At 38.5% G+C, this 17838-nt stretch overlaps 1 protein-coding gene across 3 annotated transcripts in view; it reads left to right on the top strand.

Annotated features, from left to right (window-relative positions):
* LDB3 (LIM domain binding 3) overlaps nucleotides 1–17838 on the top strand; it is a 114781-nt gene that overhangs the window by 27061 nt on the left and 69882 nt on the right. For all 3 annotated transcript variants that reach the window (XM_071438701.1, XM_071438699.1, XM_071438702.1), the window contains exon 3: nucleotides 10855–11006. In XM_071438701.1, the coding sequence (XP_071294802.1) occupies nucleotides 10855–11006 (152 nt within the window). The remainder of the gene's footprint in view (nucleotides 1–10854; nucleotides 11007–17838) is intronic.

Here is a 17838-nt window from a genome sequence, read left to right on the forward strand (position 1 = left end):
GGAGTGAGAGTTGGAGATCAGCATCTTCAAGGCCTTTCTTGAAACACTCCATTTAAACATATGTGCTCTGGAAGAAAAACACTTCCCTGTCTTGTTGCTGCTTAGACCAGTAAGTGATGAACACCAAATCTGAGATAAAACAGGCAAGAAGCAGAATACCCAAAAAGGAATTGGCAGAAATGTTGGTCCCCAAGTTAACAGGTAAAAGTATCACTAACCAGCAAAATCAGTAGCACAGGCAGATCTGCAGGATGGTTTTTGCATGGGCTTTTTGGTTTGACAGAAAGTTCATTCACAATTGATGGGTGCCCACTTTGCTCTCTGTAATTGAAATGATGGATGTTTTCAATTGAGTCTCTGGAATGTAGCACAAAATAAAGTTGAAGAATGTATTAAGATGGGATATTTCTTAGCATTCCCAATGAGACTGAAAGCTTTCTAACCCTCACCTGTTAATCAGCAGGGTGAGCAGCACAGAAGGGGAAGGGCTGTCCATAACAGGATGCCAGCTGGAGAGGAAACTCTGATCAGGCTTCTCTTCCTGCCTTAATACCTTCTTTCAAGTGCCACTTATGATCATAGGCTTTGCAAGTTGGAATCCCCTTCCACACACACCTGTGGTGCTGGGTAACTCCACGAGGAATTCAAAACATGTCAGCACAAACAAGGCTGCAGAAAATACAAATAGAAAGCCAGTACCTTATCCAAAGATAACTGAGGCTCCACACACTCTGCTGAATTAAGAATTGTGAGATGACAGACTCCTGCCTTTCTCTAGAATGAAATATCTCCAAGAACAGCTTTTCTTCTAGTTGTTGGGAATTTTTGCATCAAGTTTCAGTCTGAAACTTGGGCATAAACATAGAAGACATGGTGCAATAGAAGTGAGTGGCATTGTTTGGATCTTCAAGATCACTTTAAATGAAGAGCCATTTACCACAGACAAATATTTACTAGCTGAGGTCTTTAATTTCTTTAATGACCTTCTTCTAAATCTGCTTATGGCTTCTGAATTTTATGGGATGTTCCTGTTAAAACCATATTTTATTACATAAACATTTGGCTCATAAACAGTAATTGTGTTTAATGAAGACTTTAGGTACATTTTCATAACGTAATGTCTTTTTTTGTGTGTGTAATGTTTTGTAAAAGACATTTACTCCCAATTCTCCCTAGAAGATGGTGCAGGTTGGGGAAGGGAGCTGATGAAGCTGTTCTCTATGGAGAAAGAAGACTCTCAGCTTAGGTTACTTTTGTGTATAGCATAGCCAGCTGATCCGACTTCTTTTTGACCACAAATTAAACAAGCATTATTAGTTGAACCAAAAATCAGTGTGTCTTTTGCAGTAAATGATACTTCTTCCATCTTAGTAATTTGACTTTTAATTTTGAGTCTTTAAATAGCCTTTAACTACAGACAGTGCAGACAGTATGTTACAACAATTCATTTCTATTTTATTTTGTCTATAAACAGGAAGGCTTTCTAAAGTGACATAATTTTTTTTTTATTGGAGAGTTATGGAAAATACTACTTGCAAAAACCCACGGAAAATCACTTTTTGAAAACTTGTCAGCTTAATACTGCTCTGTGCTCTGAAGCCACTGTAAAATGTGTGGGAAGATACTGCACTTATGCAAGGCAGGATTCTAAAGCTAATAGATGTAAAATTCACCTAGAGAGATGCTTTTACCTTCCAGAACCATCCATGTCACTGGTTTGTTCTTTATCAAATAAAATCATGTGTATGTGTGTGTTCTTAGACTATGCAAACTCTCAATGGGAAATCTTTGTAAATTGCTGTACTTTAATGGGTTAAAATGCCTAAAACCAGTGTTGGCATCATCATACTATCAATAAAGTTCAAACCTTGTCCTCATCATTAGCCACATTCTTCCTCAGAGATGCTTTCATTTTTGAAAATAAGGAAAAACAAGATCCTTCCTTTTTAAGAGTTCAGGTTATGTTACTTTAACATAACAATCTTCAACATAACATGATTTCCCTTTTCAATTGAGATTATATCGATATGTTCAGATAATTTCCTGTTAAACAAACATGGTTCCTGTGGCTTACCCAGGGAAGTGGCCTCTCTGTGCTCAATTGAACATCGCTAGGAAAACAAAGTAATTACATTTTAACAGGTACAACAAACATCTTCAATCTCTACAGTTTCCTAGCTTCCTGAAACATCCAAAAGTTTATGTACCTGTTAAATGTGTTAAAATTTTGTTTTACTTGCTACATCTTTTAAATTTCCAGGGATCCTGCTGGGATGCCTGGTGGGATGTCATGTTATGCACTAAATGTGAAACAGCCTATTACAGAAGAAATTGGCATTGCACTTTCTCAGGGGAACTTGGCTTCTATTCTGTTTTATTCACTTTGATCTTAAAAAGAATTCTTCACTCTCTGAAGTTTGAAGCCTGTGCTTTTGTTTATTCTCTCACAGAGCTTCGATGAATGCTCCAGGTACAAATCAGTTATTCCTGTGAATAAAGAAGGTGTTTAGGGAGGCATTGATGTTGTATGCTGGCAGCTTAATGCTAGGCCCTCCACTTGGAACAGATTCATGTTGGGCACTGTGGCCTTCTAAAGCCTTAGATGCAAAAGTAAGGGCATGATACCAAGTGCAGTTCCTGCAAATTTAGTTCTGCTTCAGCACCTCTGTCACTGTGGACATGTGTTACATCTCATTTTCCTTCAAACAGCTGTGAGCTGGTGTGTGCTATGCTGGTCTACCCTCTGTAGGTGAAGCACACAGCTCAGTACTAAATACTTCTTCACTAGATACAAGACTGCTATTTGCTGTGTCAAACTGGCAGCTTGTATTTTAGTGAGCAGAGGAAGAACAACTCCCCTGGTAATCTGGTGGCCAGAAACAAAGAGAACACAAATGCATTCAAAGAACGATTAAATGTAAGCCTGCATCCATTTAATATGTACCCTAATTTACAAGCATGCAGGAGCAGAAGAGTCACTTACACATCAGTCATATCTGTGCCAGAACCTCAGGACTTGCTCAAAGCTATTTTAATTTGCTTAATATCAGAAGTGTCTGAAGGCACTAACTGCCAAACTAAGCCTCTCAGTATTGTCTTATATGCCCTTTTAGTCAGGCCTTATTGTTGCAGGACCAACCAAAAGCCCTTCAAAGTTATAAAGCATCATGATCTTAGTTACATACAATGAGATACATTAAGCAGAATGAACTTGAAAAAAAGAAAATCTTACCATAGTGGCCAATAGCAAGACATAAACCCCTCAGTTTATTGCTAATGGTTGTAGGGGGAGACAAGACAAATTGTGTTTCTGTGAGCAGGTTAAAAAGCTGCACAGACTGTAGAGGAAGCTGAAAATGAAGCAGGCAATATTGATGACTGAGATATGTCTGCTTGAAACGCAGAAAAACATCCCACCTTATACAACTGCCTTAAAATGAATTCAAATTTGAAAAGGAGAAGCAAAGAAGAGGATGGGGAACCTTTGAAGAAACTTGGCTGTTCTGATCCTGCAGGCACTTGGAAGCTGTGTGTATATTTGCTGCAGGGGGTCTCCTGTGGAAGCTGACAGATCAGCTCACACATGGGGGCTGCTAGAATGCTAAGAATCAGTACGTCAGTTTTATTCCTGGTTTTGATTTGCATTCAGGTTATTGAAGTCCTTGATACCAAATAAGAACTCAGTTATTTGGTTCTCAAAACCTGTTGTAACAAAACAATCAGCATTTGTCATTACATGACTCACCTCTTTGCTTCCATTTAATTCCTGTGAGATACACAGCATACACTACCTTGGCACAGTGTGTGATACTAGCTGAGAACAGACTGAATACATCCAACAGATACATTTGGATAAAGACTGGGAGAAGAGATATAATTGTTAGTCATACCATATGACTTCACACACTATGAAGAGCTGTGTAACCTTCTAGTTACACCAACACATCCTATTAAAAAGCCACATCCACTCTTTCCACTCTTTTACTGTCATCTGTATAGTTGGTGTAACATAGAGCAGTCATGCTTCTAACAAGCTAATCTCCAAAGTCCACAATATTGGAGGTTTTTTTCTTTATTTTTTACAAAGAATTTGAAATTTTTCCATCCGACAATGTGGAGGTGGGGCAGGGAATGAAATGATCTTGCAAATAGGAACAGGTGTATTCACACTTGCCTCTCAAAACATCCCCCAAAGCCTTGCCTAGGGCAATTCCCTAGGCATGCCTATATGCTTCCTTTCATTTCACAGCTGAAAGTCTTTTACATTTGGCTTATTTTCATCACCTGAGTCTAGTTAGCTTGGCAGGAAGGGCTATCATCTGTCTGTCTTCTTCCTTGAAGAGACTATATATTGTGCATGAAAAGCAGGCTTCTGAGTGATCTTACATGTAAGGGAAATTTTTGGTGGTAATCAAGGTGGCATTGTTCCAGCCTGGCTTGGCACTCCTGAGGATGAGGTAAGCTGGCTGGCTGGAGTGCCCCTAGCCCTTCTGCTGTTGGAGTACACATTTCAGCACAGGGTGTCCTGAGTTGTAAGTGCTTTACTGTTCATCCCACAAAATCTCTGTGCTGCTGTGATTCCTGGTACCAGAGAGAGGTAGATTAGAGCTATTTTGGGTGTTCTCACATGTGTTGTAATCTCCCTTCCTAGCTACAGATGAAGCAGAGCCTGAGAGGCCACTTCAGAATGTCTTTGCAGCTTGCCAGTGCAGCTCTGTTTAGTGTAAATGGAATCTCTTCAGGGTGTCAGTGGCATATTTTGCACATGCCATAAGTGTTCATTTAAGGCAGTTCTTGTTGTCTTATGGAAAATAAAAATAAAAAGCCAAACCAAAGCAATAGAAGAAACACCACAGAAAGGAAAACAACAACAACAACAAAAAAAGCCATTAAAGCCCAATAGTGAATTGAAAACAATGAGGCATATCATTCAGGCAAATGGTAGCTGCAAAATGAAAGTTTCCCTTAGGTTTGGTTAGTGATATGTGCAAGGGTAGTTATGTTCAGGTTTCCCAAGTCTTTTCTTTACATTTAATTGGTCTTTCTCATCTCTCCTCTCTGACACAGAAAGGTATAAAAGCCATAGGATGCTTGCTCTATGGTATAGGTTATCTAGGCAGTTTCTTTCCTTGTTTATGTCTTGTGCCTTCTGGCAATGTGTCAAATGAAATGGTGAATTTCTGCCTGCCTGATGACTTATCCCAGTGGGTCTTACTCATTTTCTTTGCATTTTTTCTTGTCCAGAATTGCCTTCTATTTTCTAAGAAAAAACACTATTTTCCCCTTGTAGCTCTTACACTTTTATTTTGGGGATAGGGATGCCAAGTGACTAATTTATGAAAGAATAATGTGAATTTCCTCAATTAACTTTCTTACTATGGGTGAGGAAGAGATCTCTCTAGTCTAGAGGTAACTACCTGTAGTTTTAGAGAGCATAGCATATAGGATTCAGTTTGGGCATTCAGCAACTGTTCTGCAGTGGGGTCTCAAAGCATGTCTCTCACTAGGTCATGCTCCTGTGTATAAAGAGAGGAAGTTTTGCAAGTGCTTAGAGCCTCAGAGCTTAGAATGACTCTGAGAGTTTGTTGGAATCTTTTGTGCAAAAAAATACTTGCATAAATGTAATGGGGAGATATTTAAATGCTCTTTTCTCTGTAGAGGAAACATATTGTTCCTTAGTCTCTGACCAATCCTTTTTTAGGGATTTTCTGATTATGGAAAAGAACATTTTCTTTTAATTATTTCTTCTGTTCCAGAGGAGACCATATTCATTCTCTGTCCTTTTGCACATTTCCAATGCTAGTGAATATCTGATTATCTGAAATGTTGTTCTTAAATGAGAAGCAGAAAATATAAATTGGCGTTGAAGTTGGGATGGAGTCAGGCATAGCTCAACTGCTGGAAGAGGAGGCCCTGGCTAATGCTGCAGGCTATATTAACAGCTTCTCATTTGTGTAGGCCTTCCTATGTATTTTTGTCTGCCTTGTAAATTAGGAGTTCCTTGGGGGTAGGAAAACTGTGTCCATCCATCTGTTTGTACAAGCACTCTCATTAGTATTTGAACGCTCATCCACTCAAATGCTGCCTGATCCCTATCTCTCCCCTTTGGAGTGGAGTTGAGGGGGCTTGGCTGGCAGCATGTGCAGTTCTCAAGGTGGTGCAGCAGCTGCTCTTTGTACGCTGCCTCCCAGAGCTCCTGCTAAGCAGTATTTACTGTGAACCCCGTGCAGACGGGTTTTTTTAGGGCACAGCTGTCACTGTGGTACTATATATTCACCCAGTGTACCCATCCCCTCACAACAGAGCGTAGTAAGAATTCTCTCTAGTGTGCTGGAAAGAACATGTGATACTTCCAGCCTGCCAACTTGCTTTAAGCTGGGGATGTTGGAAGTCAGATGTCTGTCTTGTAGGAAATTTGTGAGGGCTGAAAATTCACATCTCTGAAGCAGCACATATTACTCTGCTTTTCTGAGCAGTGAGATGTTTGGTTTTTCGAGATAAAATCTGTGCTTGGGCTTGAGGCACTAAAGAACTACTATTAACATTAGATCTGTTGGTGTTACCCTGGATTGGATTTTGTAAATCAATTGACAGAAAGAGCTGTACCCTGAAATTCTGATGAATGTCTCGCTGTAGCATTAAATAAAAGCATTTGCAGCACCTAGCAACTGAGAGCTATGTTGTAATCCAGAGCAAGTGAGTTAAGACTATTACAAAGGTCTTCTGAAATCATTCTATCTAAAACTTGCCCAGAGATTTGTTTTAGGAAAAAAAGATTGGTAGTCAAATTGCAAAATATGCATATTTATCCTTGACAGTAGTATATTTCTCTAAATTTGTTGCTTCTGTTAATAGAAGAGAGACTGAGATAAGAGCAAAGTAGAATTGCTATGGAGACAGATCTGGGTTTCTAGTCTAATTCTAAGGTTTAATTAGCATTAGTCCTTCAAAAATAATTTCAAAAATATTTTTAAATAGAAAATATTTACTCAAGATTTTATAAAGCTCACACAGTGAGCCCCTCTCTGTGATTTATAGTTAGTAAATGTTTTAGTAGATTGGAGATGAATTTTCAAAGGAAAATACCAACAGATAAAAGATAAACTCTGCATTCCATTCCTTTCAGCTAGATCTTTAGAAATGGGAACAAGATAGTCTTGAATGTGCCTTGACACTTCAGATCTGTGTGCCCTGTATATCTGCACACTGGTATTTTGTTCACAACAATTACTGCTCTTGATGTCTGCTGGAAATGCATGCTGTGCCTTCACTTGGAGCACTCAGGGATGTCTCTCAGGTTCTAACTAAAATACATGTAATTTTGTACTTTGGTTTTCATGTTTCATTCAGACTATGCATCCAGTCTTTAATAATGCCTTCTATATAGAGGTTTACAGGACCAAATAATCTAGTGTGCTTTTCTCCAGTGGGAAGACCATGAGAAGAAGTAATTCTTTCCTGATACCTACTACTTGTGTGAATTGCCAATACAATAAATTAGATCTTTCTTTTTGTGAGTCTTGCTGTCTGTGAAGTAAGAACAAGCTGATTTTTAGAGGTAAAGTGACATCAATGGAGTGCTGTCCCCTGAAATGGGAATTGAAAAAATAGAATTGTATGAAAGAATCCCACACAGAATTTGGTACCCTTATACTTAGTTGAAGAAGTTGAAAACCTTTCATTTCCTTTTTAAGTAGCAACTGATGGCGCCATGATTGAGACTGTTCCCTTCTCTTTCACAGTATGGTGCTCCTGGAGCTCCTTGCCTCAGAAACAGTGTTGCTAAGTTAGAAAGTCATGTAAATCACAAATTCAGAGTTATTGAGGACTTCTATGTTTGAGATAGTCTTGTGATGAATGTTTTTTCATTTAGGGTGTATTTTCTAAAATATTAGTCAGAAAATATCCCATTAGAAGACGTGAAATCAGGTCTCTAATTACAACCATCACCTCCCTCTAAATTGACTGTAATTCTAGGAGGGTTGTAGTTGCTGTGTCATTATTTTAAAGTATAACATTTACCTGTGAGCCTACTAAAAGCAAAAGTCAAAGCAAGTGGGAGGGAAGCTACTGTGTTAGAGCAGTGTTAAACTAGCCCCAGATGTAAAGTGTTATCCTGTCTCTGGAAGCTCTGCTTCCCTGGGTTTAATTTGTTTGAGGTATCACTGCGGAGTGGAAGGAGAGATAGATGTGTTGAGTAAGAATACCCAAATTAGGAAAGATGTTTGACTTTCAGGAACTGGGTTGATGTTCAAAAACCAGTCTTTGTTGTTGACAAGAAAAACGTGTGTGGGGGGCAGAGTTGTGACCGTGTTCACAGGGCTCTTAGGGTGAGGGGAGAGGTGAGGATCTGACTCCATGTTTCAGAAGGCTTGATTTATTATTTTATGATATATATTATATTAAAATTATACTAAAAGAATAGAGGAAAGGGTTTCATCAGAAGGCTGGCTAAGAATGATAACAAAGGCTTGTGGCTTGGACTCTCTGTCCGAGCCAGCTCACTGTGATTGGCCATTAATTAGAAACAACCAACATGGGCCAATCACAGATCCACCTGTTGCATTCCACAGCAGCAGATAATCATTGTTTATATTTTGTTCCTGAAGCCTCTCAGCTTCTCAGGAGGAAAAATCCTAAGGAAAGGATTTTTCATAAAAGATGTCTGTGACAGAGAGTGTCACAGAATTTGGAAGCAGCATCACACAGTTAACGTTCTGTGGCAAGAACTTGTGTGTTTCATGAGGAGGTTAAAAGTGGTGTCTTAGAAAAGTGATGTGTGAAGATTATTTATTTAAAAAAGGATAATTTGAAAAGACAGAAGTGTCCTACTTCATGAATTCAAGTCTTACTGACTCATTTGTCTGAGTTTGGCTTTAGTTTGCTTTTTGCCCTTTCTTTACCTTTTATTCTATTGCAGATTCTGTTTCTCAACATATTTGTGGGACTAAGGAAGGATCTTTGAGTAACTATACAAGTACATATGAGTGTACAAATAATCCATATTCTTTATGGGCTTCTGGATTCTGTGTACTTGGCACAATGCAAGTCAATCAAATGCATAGAAGCTAATGTTTGTATAACAGGTTAGAAAAGCTATGTTTGTAACACAAATCTTTTGATTTTGGTTTGGTTTTTTTCTTGTGAGGGTGCACTAGACTGCAGAATAGAACTCTGTCTTTGAAACTACCACAAAATATTTTCCCCATCCCTCGATTCCTTAACACCAGGAAAATACATTGGGGAATAATATTGCCATTATCAGTCAACTCTCCTTGCATGAGAACATTGTATTTGTGGCTGTCCTTCACTCAGAAAACACAGAATTCCTTGCTTCTATCTCAAATGAAAAGGTATTGAAACTTGTCTCCTTCAGTCAAATCCGTTCTGGGAATTACTTATAGTGCCTAATTCTAAAGTAATCTTTACTTTTACATAGTCTGAGTATGCAGGGTGCTGTGTGTTTGAGCACTCTGACACTAGAACCAGTGTTCTAGTAAACTGACACCTCCCATTGTCAGACTACACTGTCAGTTGGGCTTCTGGCCTCAATACTGGACACCTTTAACAGCGTGTTAAGAAAGGGCTTTTTCCTTTTTTTGCTTATTCATCTTTGCCAGTAAAGTACATAAGCTAACACTCTAGGGAATTGTTTTGGAAGGAAGTTTTTTTTTTACTATGTATATATTTATAAGTGGCTAGAAATTTGACTTCATGGTTTCAGACTGGCAGAATTCACAGGGGACTTTTGGCTCATAATCAAACACATCTTTATTTTATGTTCACTGTACAGAAGGAACAGAATTTTTGAATGCAGCCTTTGTTGTAGTACTTTAGATTATCCTTGGGATTTTTAGTGAGGAATGTAAGGAAGTGAGTTTCTAAGAAAAACTTTTTTCTAAGAAAAAATACCTATAGCTTATATCCATGCTCTTTCTGTACTGGTTGCTGAAAGCAGAGGACAACTCTGGTGTGTTCATTAAAATTTGTCTGGCTGATGGTATGTGAAGGCTTTTCTGGTTTAGTGCTGTACTGGTGTTACCCATACATGAGCTGAGAGGGCTGTGTAAAATTGAGGCCAGGGTGCTGTCCATTCAGAGAAGATGCAGTTCACAAGCTGAGTGGAGCCAACAAAATGTGTTGCCACAGTGAACAAACAGAACTTCTGGACTGTTGTGTCAGTTGTTGGGTTTGTGGTTGCAGCACTGTGGTTTCTTATTTCTGAGAGTGCTGGTCTGTGGAGTGTGAGGTCCAACAGGTTGGTGAGATGGGCACGTAGCAATTTGTGTTGGTAATGGAGCTGCAGTTGTATATGGGTAAGGTTAAATAGGATAATTTCCTCTGAAGCTTGCTATGAAAGAAACAAAGTGTGCCCAAGGCCACTCACATGCATTCATTTTACATCCCCTCAATAAAATGAATTAATCTGGGGAAAATGGCTTTTAGGAGGAAAAATACAATAAAATCATGCAGTGGATAGTAGTTCATTCATTTTCTGCTTCTGAGTAACGTTTCTATATACTGCTGCTGTACAGAGATAATTATCCCCTTGAGATAGTGATAAAAGGTGGTAAGGGAACCACTACATTGGGCTTAACCTCTCAAAATGGAAGTAAAAACAAGTAGATGGTCTTCTGGAACTTTGCAGAAGTGTGAGTTAACTTTGATTTGTTTAATTCCCATAAGTTTTGATTTTTCACCCATACAATAATGGACACAAATATTGTTGTATCTATTAGTGTATTTTTTTGCTGTATCTATGCTGTACTATAATTCTGGGCAAGTTCTTCAACTGTTCTGTATACAGAATGACTTATCAGGATATGGCTTTTTCTTTTGTCTTTTTCCATGCAGATCACCCCTGGCAGCAAGGCAGCACAGTCACAGATGAACCAGGGGGACCTTGTCGTGGCCATTGATGGAGTCAACACTGACAGCATGACCCACCTGGAGGCCCAGAACAAGATCAAATCAGCCAGCCACAACCTGAGCCTCACTCTGCAGAAGTATGTTGGAATAATTTAAACTTGTTGTCTCCCTAAGGACAACCTATGAAACTTATGACTGAAGGTTGCAAGTGTTTTATCCTTGTCTATTAGATTTAATTGAAATGCTCATGGCACAGATATGAGATGAAAAGCCAAAATCTGCTCTGATTCTTGTAGAAGTCAGCATGGATTCATACAGAAATTGAATGGTTGGGTTGAGTCTATCTGTGTGGATTTAGCCTATTGAATACAGGTGTAATCCCATATCCATTCAAGCTTCTGTTAAATTAATCCAACAGTGATGTTTCTTTTGGTTATTCTCATGTGGGCAACACAGTTTAGTTTGGCTAATTTATGAACAACTGTTCTACAGACAAGAAACAGAACAAATGTTACAAGTGCATGGGAAGAACCTCATGAGAATTTGTGCCAATGGTGTGGCACCTGTGAGTTTGAAAGTCTGCTCTGTATCTGACCCAATTAGAAAGGTGTAGCTCAAGTGCAGGGAAGGGAGGCAGTAGAATGTGGAGAGGGCAGGTTTTACCACAGAGATGTGATAAAAGTTGTCTTGCCATTAAGAAAACAGTTAATAGGTTTTTTTAACTTCTGCTGGTTAATGTTACTTTGAAGGAAATTTGTTCTCAAGTTAGATAACCTTGTACAGAGGATTTCTGTAATAAATGCATTAATATTTAAAGCTCCATAATTATAGAAAGCAAAGTAGCTGCTAATTTTATTGCATTGTGAAGAAGATAATTTTTGTACAGGGCAGGCAAAGCTAAGTACAGGAAGCACACTGTAATGTGGAAGTACAATTTCTGAGAGAAGAATCTCATATATCAATGTGCAGTAGAGATAATCAATATCAGGAACATACTAATAGCTAAAGAATAAGGAGTTTAGATTAAGTTTCCAAGACAGGACAGGGTACTATGAAGCAAATTATGTGGCTGATTTTCCCCCATGGCTTTAAGTTTGTCTTTGAGTGTTCCAGATAGAGTAGAAAATCACTAACTTGATGCATGTGGTTGAATTCTCATCCTATCACCCACTCCAACTTCTTTTTTCTTTGCTTGGTTATTGTGTTATTATAAATATATTTATTATTTTTTTTGCAAATATTTAAATTGTTCTGAAAAAAATTTCTATTTAAAAATTAGGAAAAATACTTTCTGATTGTTAGAATGTCTGCCTGATTTTCTGTTGAATCTTTGTGTTTTTACCTTGAGAGAAAACATTTCTTATTTCGCTTTGGGTTATTCCACATTTGGTATTAATTTCCCTGAATATTGAACCCAAAATCTTCTCTGGTGTCTGCCTCTATGGCCTGGCCATAGAGGTTTAAATGGTTTAAAACTACGAACCAACAGCTCTTCTTATTCACAGAAGGATTCCCAAATTCATGACTAACAAATCCAGATTATCCTAATACATATCACAGAGACAAGTTACTTAAAACAGTAATTTTGATCAAGTGTTGCTAGGGATATTTCATTTGAGTAATCATTGTGCTTTTTAATTTGCTGACCTCCAAATTGCAACACCAGCAATTCTAGTGGCCACATCATTAAAAAAAAAAAAAAACAAAAACAAAATTGTGGAAGTACCTTTATTAATTGCTTTCATCTCTATTTATTGTTTCTTCTGTTTTTTTAAGGCTGTCCCTGTCTCTTGGTTTCAAAACAATAATATGTAATTCAGATATTCGAGTTATATGGATAAAGAACCACCAAAGAAAGCAGTAATGGAGTGTTCAGAGACTGAGATATGCTTGCATAGATAATAGATGTAGATATTTTGATAAGAAGGAAAATGGCATAAAGTAAAAGGAAATACTAGCAAACATAAATAGATGATAAACCAGCTTTTTTTATCAAATGAAAATTTTCTCAGATGATGTTTTTGCATGAACTTATACAATAATGGACTCCTCTTTTCAGCTACTTCATGATGTGAGCTATTAGTTTGCCTTGGTGACCCGTTCAGCCTCATTAGAAAAACCCAATGAAAAAGACTGAAAAGTAATTTTTTTCATCATTTTTTTTCTTAAATGACACCAGGATATTCAAAAAAGTTGTGCTCAGAGGTATTAAGTTGGCTTTACTTAGCGTCTATAAATTTTGAATTGTGCAAAATCCTAGCAGCAAGTGATATTGACCAACTGAAATACACATAGAACCCTATTAAGGATCCAATGTCTTGAACAAAAGGCATCTCCACTGTATTCAGGAAGTTATATTAATCTTGCCTTAAAAATAATTTTTTCCCTGGACACAAATGGGTTCATTTACCCAAGGACAAAAAGATTGTCAGTTTAGTCACCTGCCCAAAATGTACAAAGCAATATCCATTTTTCAGCAAAGAATTTTACAAATATTGGGTTGCTGCAAAGAATAACATGAAAAGAAGGTAGCAGTGACAAGGGGTCGTAACTTTCAACCAAATAAGAACAAGACAGAAGAGAGGCAAAATCTCCTGGGACATGGTTACCAGGAAAATGACTGTGCTAAGAGATCACTTTGACTTTTTTTAGACATGGCTTGCAGCAATGAAACTGGAGCAGTGTTCTACTACTATGGAAAAACAGCCCTAGTTGCCATAAAGAGCACAGAGATGGAAGTGCTCACTTATTCTATTTGTATAAAAGTTTGGAAATGCTGGAAATCCTTTCCAATGGAAAAGGTACATATGTGCATTATGAGATTGACTGTTGTGATAGGAAAATTTAAGCTCTAAATTGGGGTGATACTGGACATGTATGTGAAGTAGTCACATGGCTCTAGAGAATGTTTCAAGGTCATGGAATGCCTTAGCAGGCAATCTGTGGCTTGGTTTTGCTGTTGCAGCACTGGAAGTAGAACTGATCTCACTTATTTTATCTGTAAGGCCATGGAAGAAGCAGTGGAATGTGAAATCTTCATGGAAATGCTCCAAGATGGAAAGCTTTTTTTTTTCCTAATGGTTCTTGGCTCTCTAGAGCAATGGCCTTTCCCTTTATCGGTCGTGGCCGTGAAGGTTTCATGAGCATTGTTTATAACCTGACAGTTAAGACAGTGTTTGCTGCTTCTCACTTTTATTACAACACTTCGTGCCCCGAGGGCTTTTTTCGGGGTGGGGAACTGCTTATTGTTTTAATTTGGCTGTCAAAAAAAGATGTACATGGTGTCAGCACTTGTGCAGGATATCCAACTGCAAGGCATCAATCATAGAAAAAAAGGAAGTGTAAGAGCCCCCATTCATACTTGCCTGCCTAAACAATGGGATTCTGTGATTTCCTTTATGAACTTAGTTTTAATTCAAGTAGCACCTACACTGTTCAAGGCACACTAACACAGACCTTCCATGAATGTTCAGTGCATGGAGTGGAGTTCTCCCTGTTTCAGCTGCGGCTTCAGGAATTTGTGGATTTCAAGTGTTTTCGGAAACTGCCTTCCCTAAACTCCCTCTTGAATTTGTTCTTATCACCTCAACCATGCTATGTTTTCATATAAACCCACAAAATTAGACTGGAAGTCTCACCAGCTATGCCAGAGGTTTGATCAGGCAGCCAGAACTTGTTAGTGACTTGAGCTGCATTGTCTGACCGCTGATTTCTCTAGAGCCTGCAGTGTGCCTCCCTTTGCTATTTCTGGGAATCAAAAAGATGCAGACAGGCAAGTGCTGGGAAGTTGAAGTATTTGGACCATGCCTGGAGAAAGGGACCTGTGATCCAGTGATGTGGCAATGTCTGGGACCCTCCAGACTAGCACTGCTTCATTAAGTTTAGAAGACAAAGTACATCTAGGAAGTGAATTCTTTTTTGCTGAAGAAAAGAGCAGGAGTGAGAGGAGAAGAAAAGGAGTGTCTTTTGGCACTGTGCATTATTACTCAGCAGAACTCCCATGAGGCACTCAGGGAAACCAGGCTCATATTTTAAAGTGTTACATACCTCTATAGATATTCCTTAGAAACCTGCATTGCTCTAAGTGTACTGGGAGAGGATTGGTGCTGGTTCTGCTGGACTATGCTGTGGAAAGCTATGATCATACTCTATAATGGCCTGGGTTGGGGTGGAAAAAAGACATTGCTTTGCTTTTAGTCTTTTTGTGACCTCCTGGAGTTCAGTTCTCAGTCATTTTTCAGTATCAGTTTCTAATCAGTTACTTGAGCTACACAGCTGCCCTCAGGCATTTTAATTCTAGGCCAGTCAAAGTTCATCTTTAATTGTCTGTCTGTCCCACAGATATTAGGCCATAAACATCAGATTGTGCAGTATTCAGTTCACAGTGAAAAACAAAATGCATGCAAAGTCTATTTTTATTTCATACAAATGGGTTTCTCTCTTAAATGCACAGTAAATACAAGAGAGCAGCATTATTTGTCAACATGTTTCACTGGAGCATCCACAACATAACTCAAGTAATCTGATCAGCCTCCTTGGAAAGGATTCACCAAATGTACTGGCTTAGTTTTGGAAAGTGCTGTAACCTGAGTGTGCCTCATTCTGCTGGCACAAACATTCCTGTGTCACTCTAAGGCTCCGCTTTGGCGTCACTCTGTGCTGCTGGAGAGGAGCAGGGGAGGTGGAGACTTCTGTGCAGGGTGCACATTGACAAGAATTCCCCCTCCCAGGGCATGCCAGTGATGCTACCCTTTGCTTTCAGACAGTCACAATTGGCTGTCTTTTGCTGGAAAATCATGAGCTAAATAATTCTTTTCTCTACTGAAAGGGAAAGTGTCAGAGGTGAGGCTATGAGAGACTTACGGTAAATATTTAATAGCTTTCCTTTTTTGTGCAGCACCAAAAGATGGCTGATCCTGCAGTATTTATTTCAGGCCTACTATAAATAAAGCATGTGGTGACAGCAAACTGCAAGCAAGGGGAGCTCAGTGGTTATTGTAAACTGCTTTCTTTTGTCTGAAGCTGGGTGTAGTAACCAATTCTTTGCATGTTTTAGGTCTGCTGATGGACACACTTAAATCAGAACCAGAATAGAGCTGCATTTATGCTGAGAAGAATTAAAAGATGGTAACTCTTCCAGTTCAGGGTAAATTAGAACAATATATACAATCTTGATGAAAGCATGGTCTGAACTAGTTGGACTATTCAAAATATTAAGCAGATTAGTAGAAAAAAGAACACTAATGGTGGATATGACATGCCATACTAGTTAGCTTATTTTGCTTACACCTGTGACTGTAGAACTTCCAAGTCATCTGCCACCAATAGCCAAGGTTTCTTCCTTCCTTCTGGTGGTTCTGTATGCTTAAAGCATTAAAAAAGGCACATCCCACTACTGGGTTAAGGAAGATACATGGTATTACTGAGGGAGTTGTTCTCCCTCACTCTGTGTGAAATAGAGGTGACTCCCATTGTGTGCCCAGTTGCCTCTGTGCAGGTATGAGAGGACAGTAGGATTTGTTTACAGATGTCAGGCTATCATTTGGACAGGACTGTGAGCTACTCTCTCTGAGTAGTAACATTTAGTGCTGCTATTTCCATGGAAAATGAAATAAAGTATCAATGTCAGTCACTGGAATAAATACAAATATATTCCTTACATGAGCAGTTTAATTTAGTGGATTGCTATTTACACTCACTGCATAAAGTGTCCTTGTTAGTTTTAGAAAAGAGCCTGGAAACTGTGGATATGTGCCAAGGCTTTAAAGGGCAGTGAAGTTTTCATTGCAGAAAGATTCTGCTTAGGGATTAGAACTGTTCTCAGAGTGCACATCACTTTTTTCCCCCCCCAATACCAGCTTAGAGGTGAGTTTAAAATTCATCATTTTATGTGAGAAATATTTTCTGGATTCCCTAAAGATAATCTCCGTGTGAATTCTTTCACATATTATATTTCACTCACCATGGAAAGGTCAAGATGGGTACCATGGACCCATCTCACCAAAGTCAGTGGGCTGACACAGCTTAGTAAATAAACATGGCAGTTGTATTCTTTCAGACAAACAGTTCCTGCCTGCTTTCTGCAAGGAGCAAGTAGACATGTTAGCCAAAATATTACAATAGACAGCAAGATCACAGTCTGTTCAGGCTGGGACCTTTTCCTTTTAATGCTGATTAGTTTAAGCACAGTCATGGAAAAATGTAAATTACACACTTAAAGCTAATTGGAATGGATGAAAAAGTGTTTTTTAGAAGTGGAATGAGGAGTTTTTTAATCAGCTAAAGCACTGAGGCTTTACTAGATAAGTTTTGTAAATGTTCTTTGTGCCTATGAACTTTTTGGTTTCCTTTGGATCCTTTTCACCATGGTGTTTCTTGCCCATCAACCCCTATAAAAGCTGTCTGCCCTCATTTTTTGTTTCTCCAACAAACTCTTAATTATTGGCAACCCATTGTTTCTTGCAGTGATAACCAAGGTCTGTTTAGCCTGGCTGTTGGGCAGCTCTTGGTGTCTGTGCTGTCCCTGGCTGGTGGCTGCTGGAGAACATCGGTGTTGGGCACTGGGAACGTTTTTTCTGATGATCTTAAATGAACAAGTATTTTTATTATTTATATATTTACATTCAGTAGATTTTTTTTCAGTATCTCTCAGTAATTATAAATAATCAATCTAATTATTAAATCATTAATGATAAATAACTATGCCAAACTTTAGGGTCTAAGTGAACTACTGTATCTGAAGTTTTTATGCTATTAAGCCTTGATGCCTCTGATAAATCTGACTGCATTTCAGCCTCTTGTTTTTGATTCTGAACCAACATTGTCTGTAACTAGGCAATACAAATTTTGCAATTAACCAATTTATGTGAGAGTAGTGGCTTGCTATTTATGATCCATACCAATTTAGGTATTTCTGAATATTTCAAGAGTATTGTGGGTTTGTCTGCCCTGGGCTGCACATAAATTTGA

The sequence above is a fragment of the Agelaius tricolor genome, unplaced genomic scaffold (genome assembly GCF_023055355.1).
Source record: "Agelaius tricolor isolate 1412-34295 unplaced genomic scaffold, bAgeTri1.0.p SCAF_13, whole genome shotgun sequence".
NCBI lineage: Eukaryota > Metazoa > Chordata > Aves > Passeriformes > Icteridae > Agelaius > Agelaius tricolor.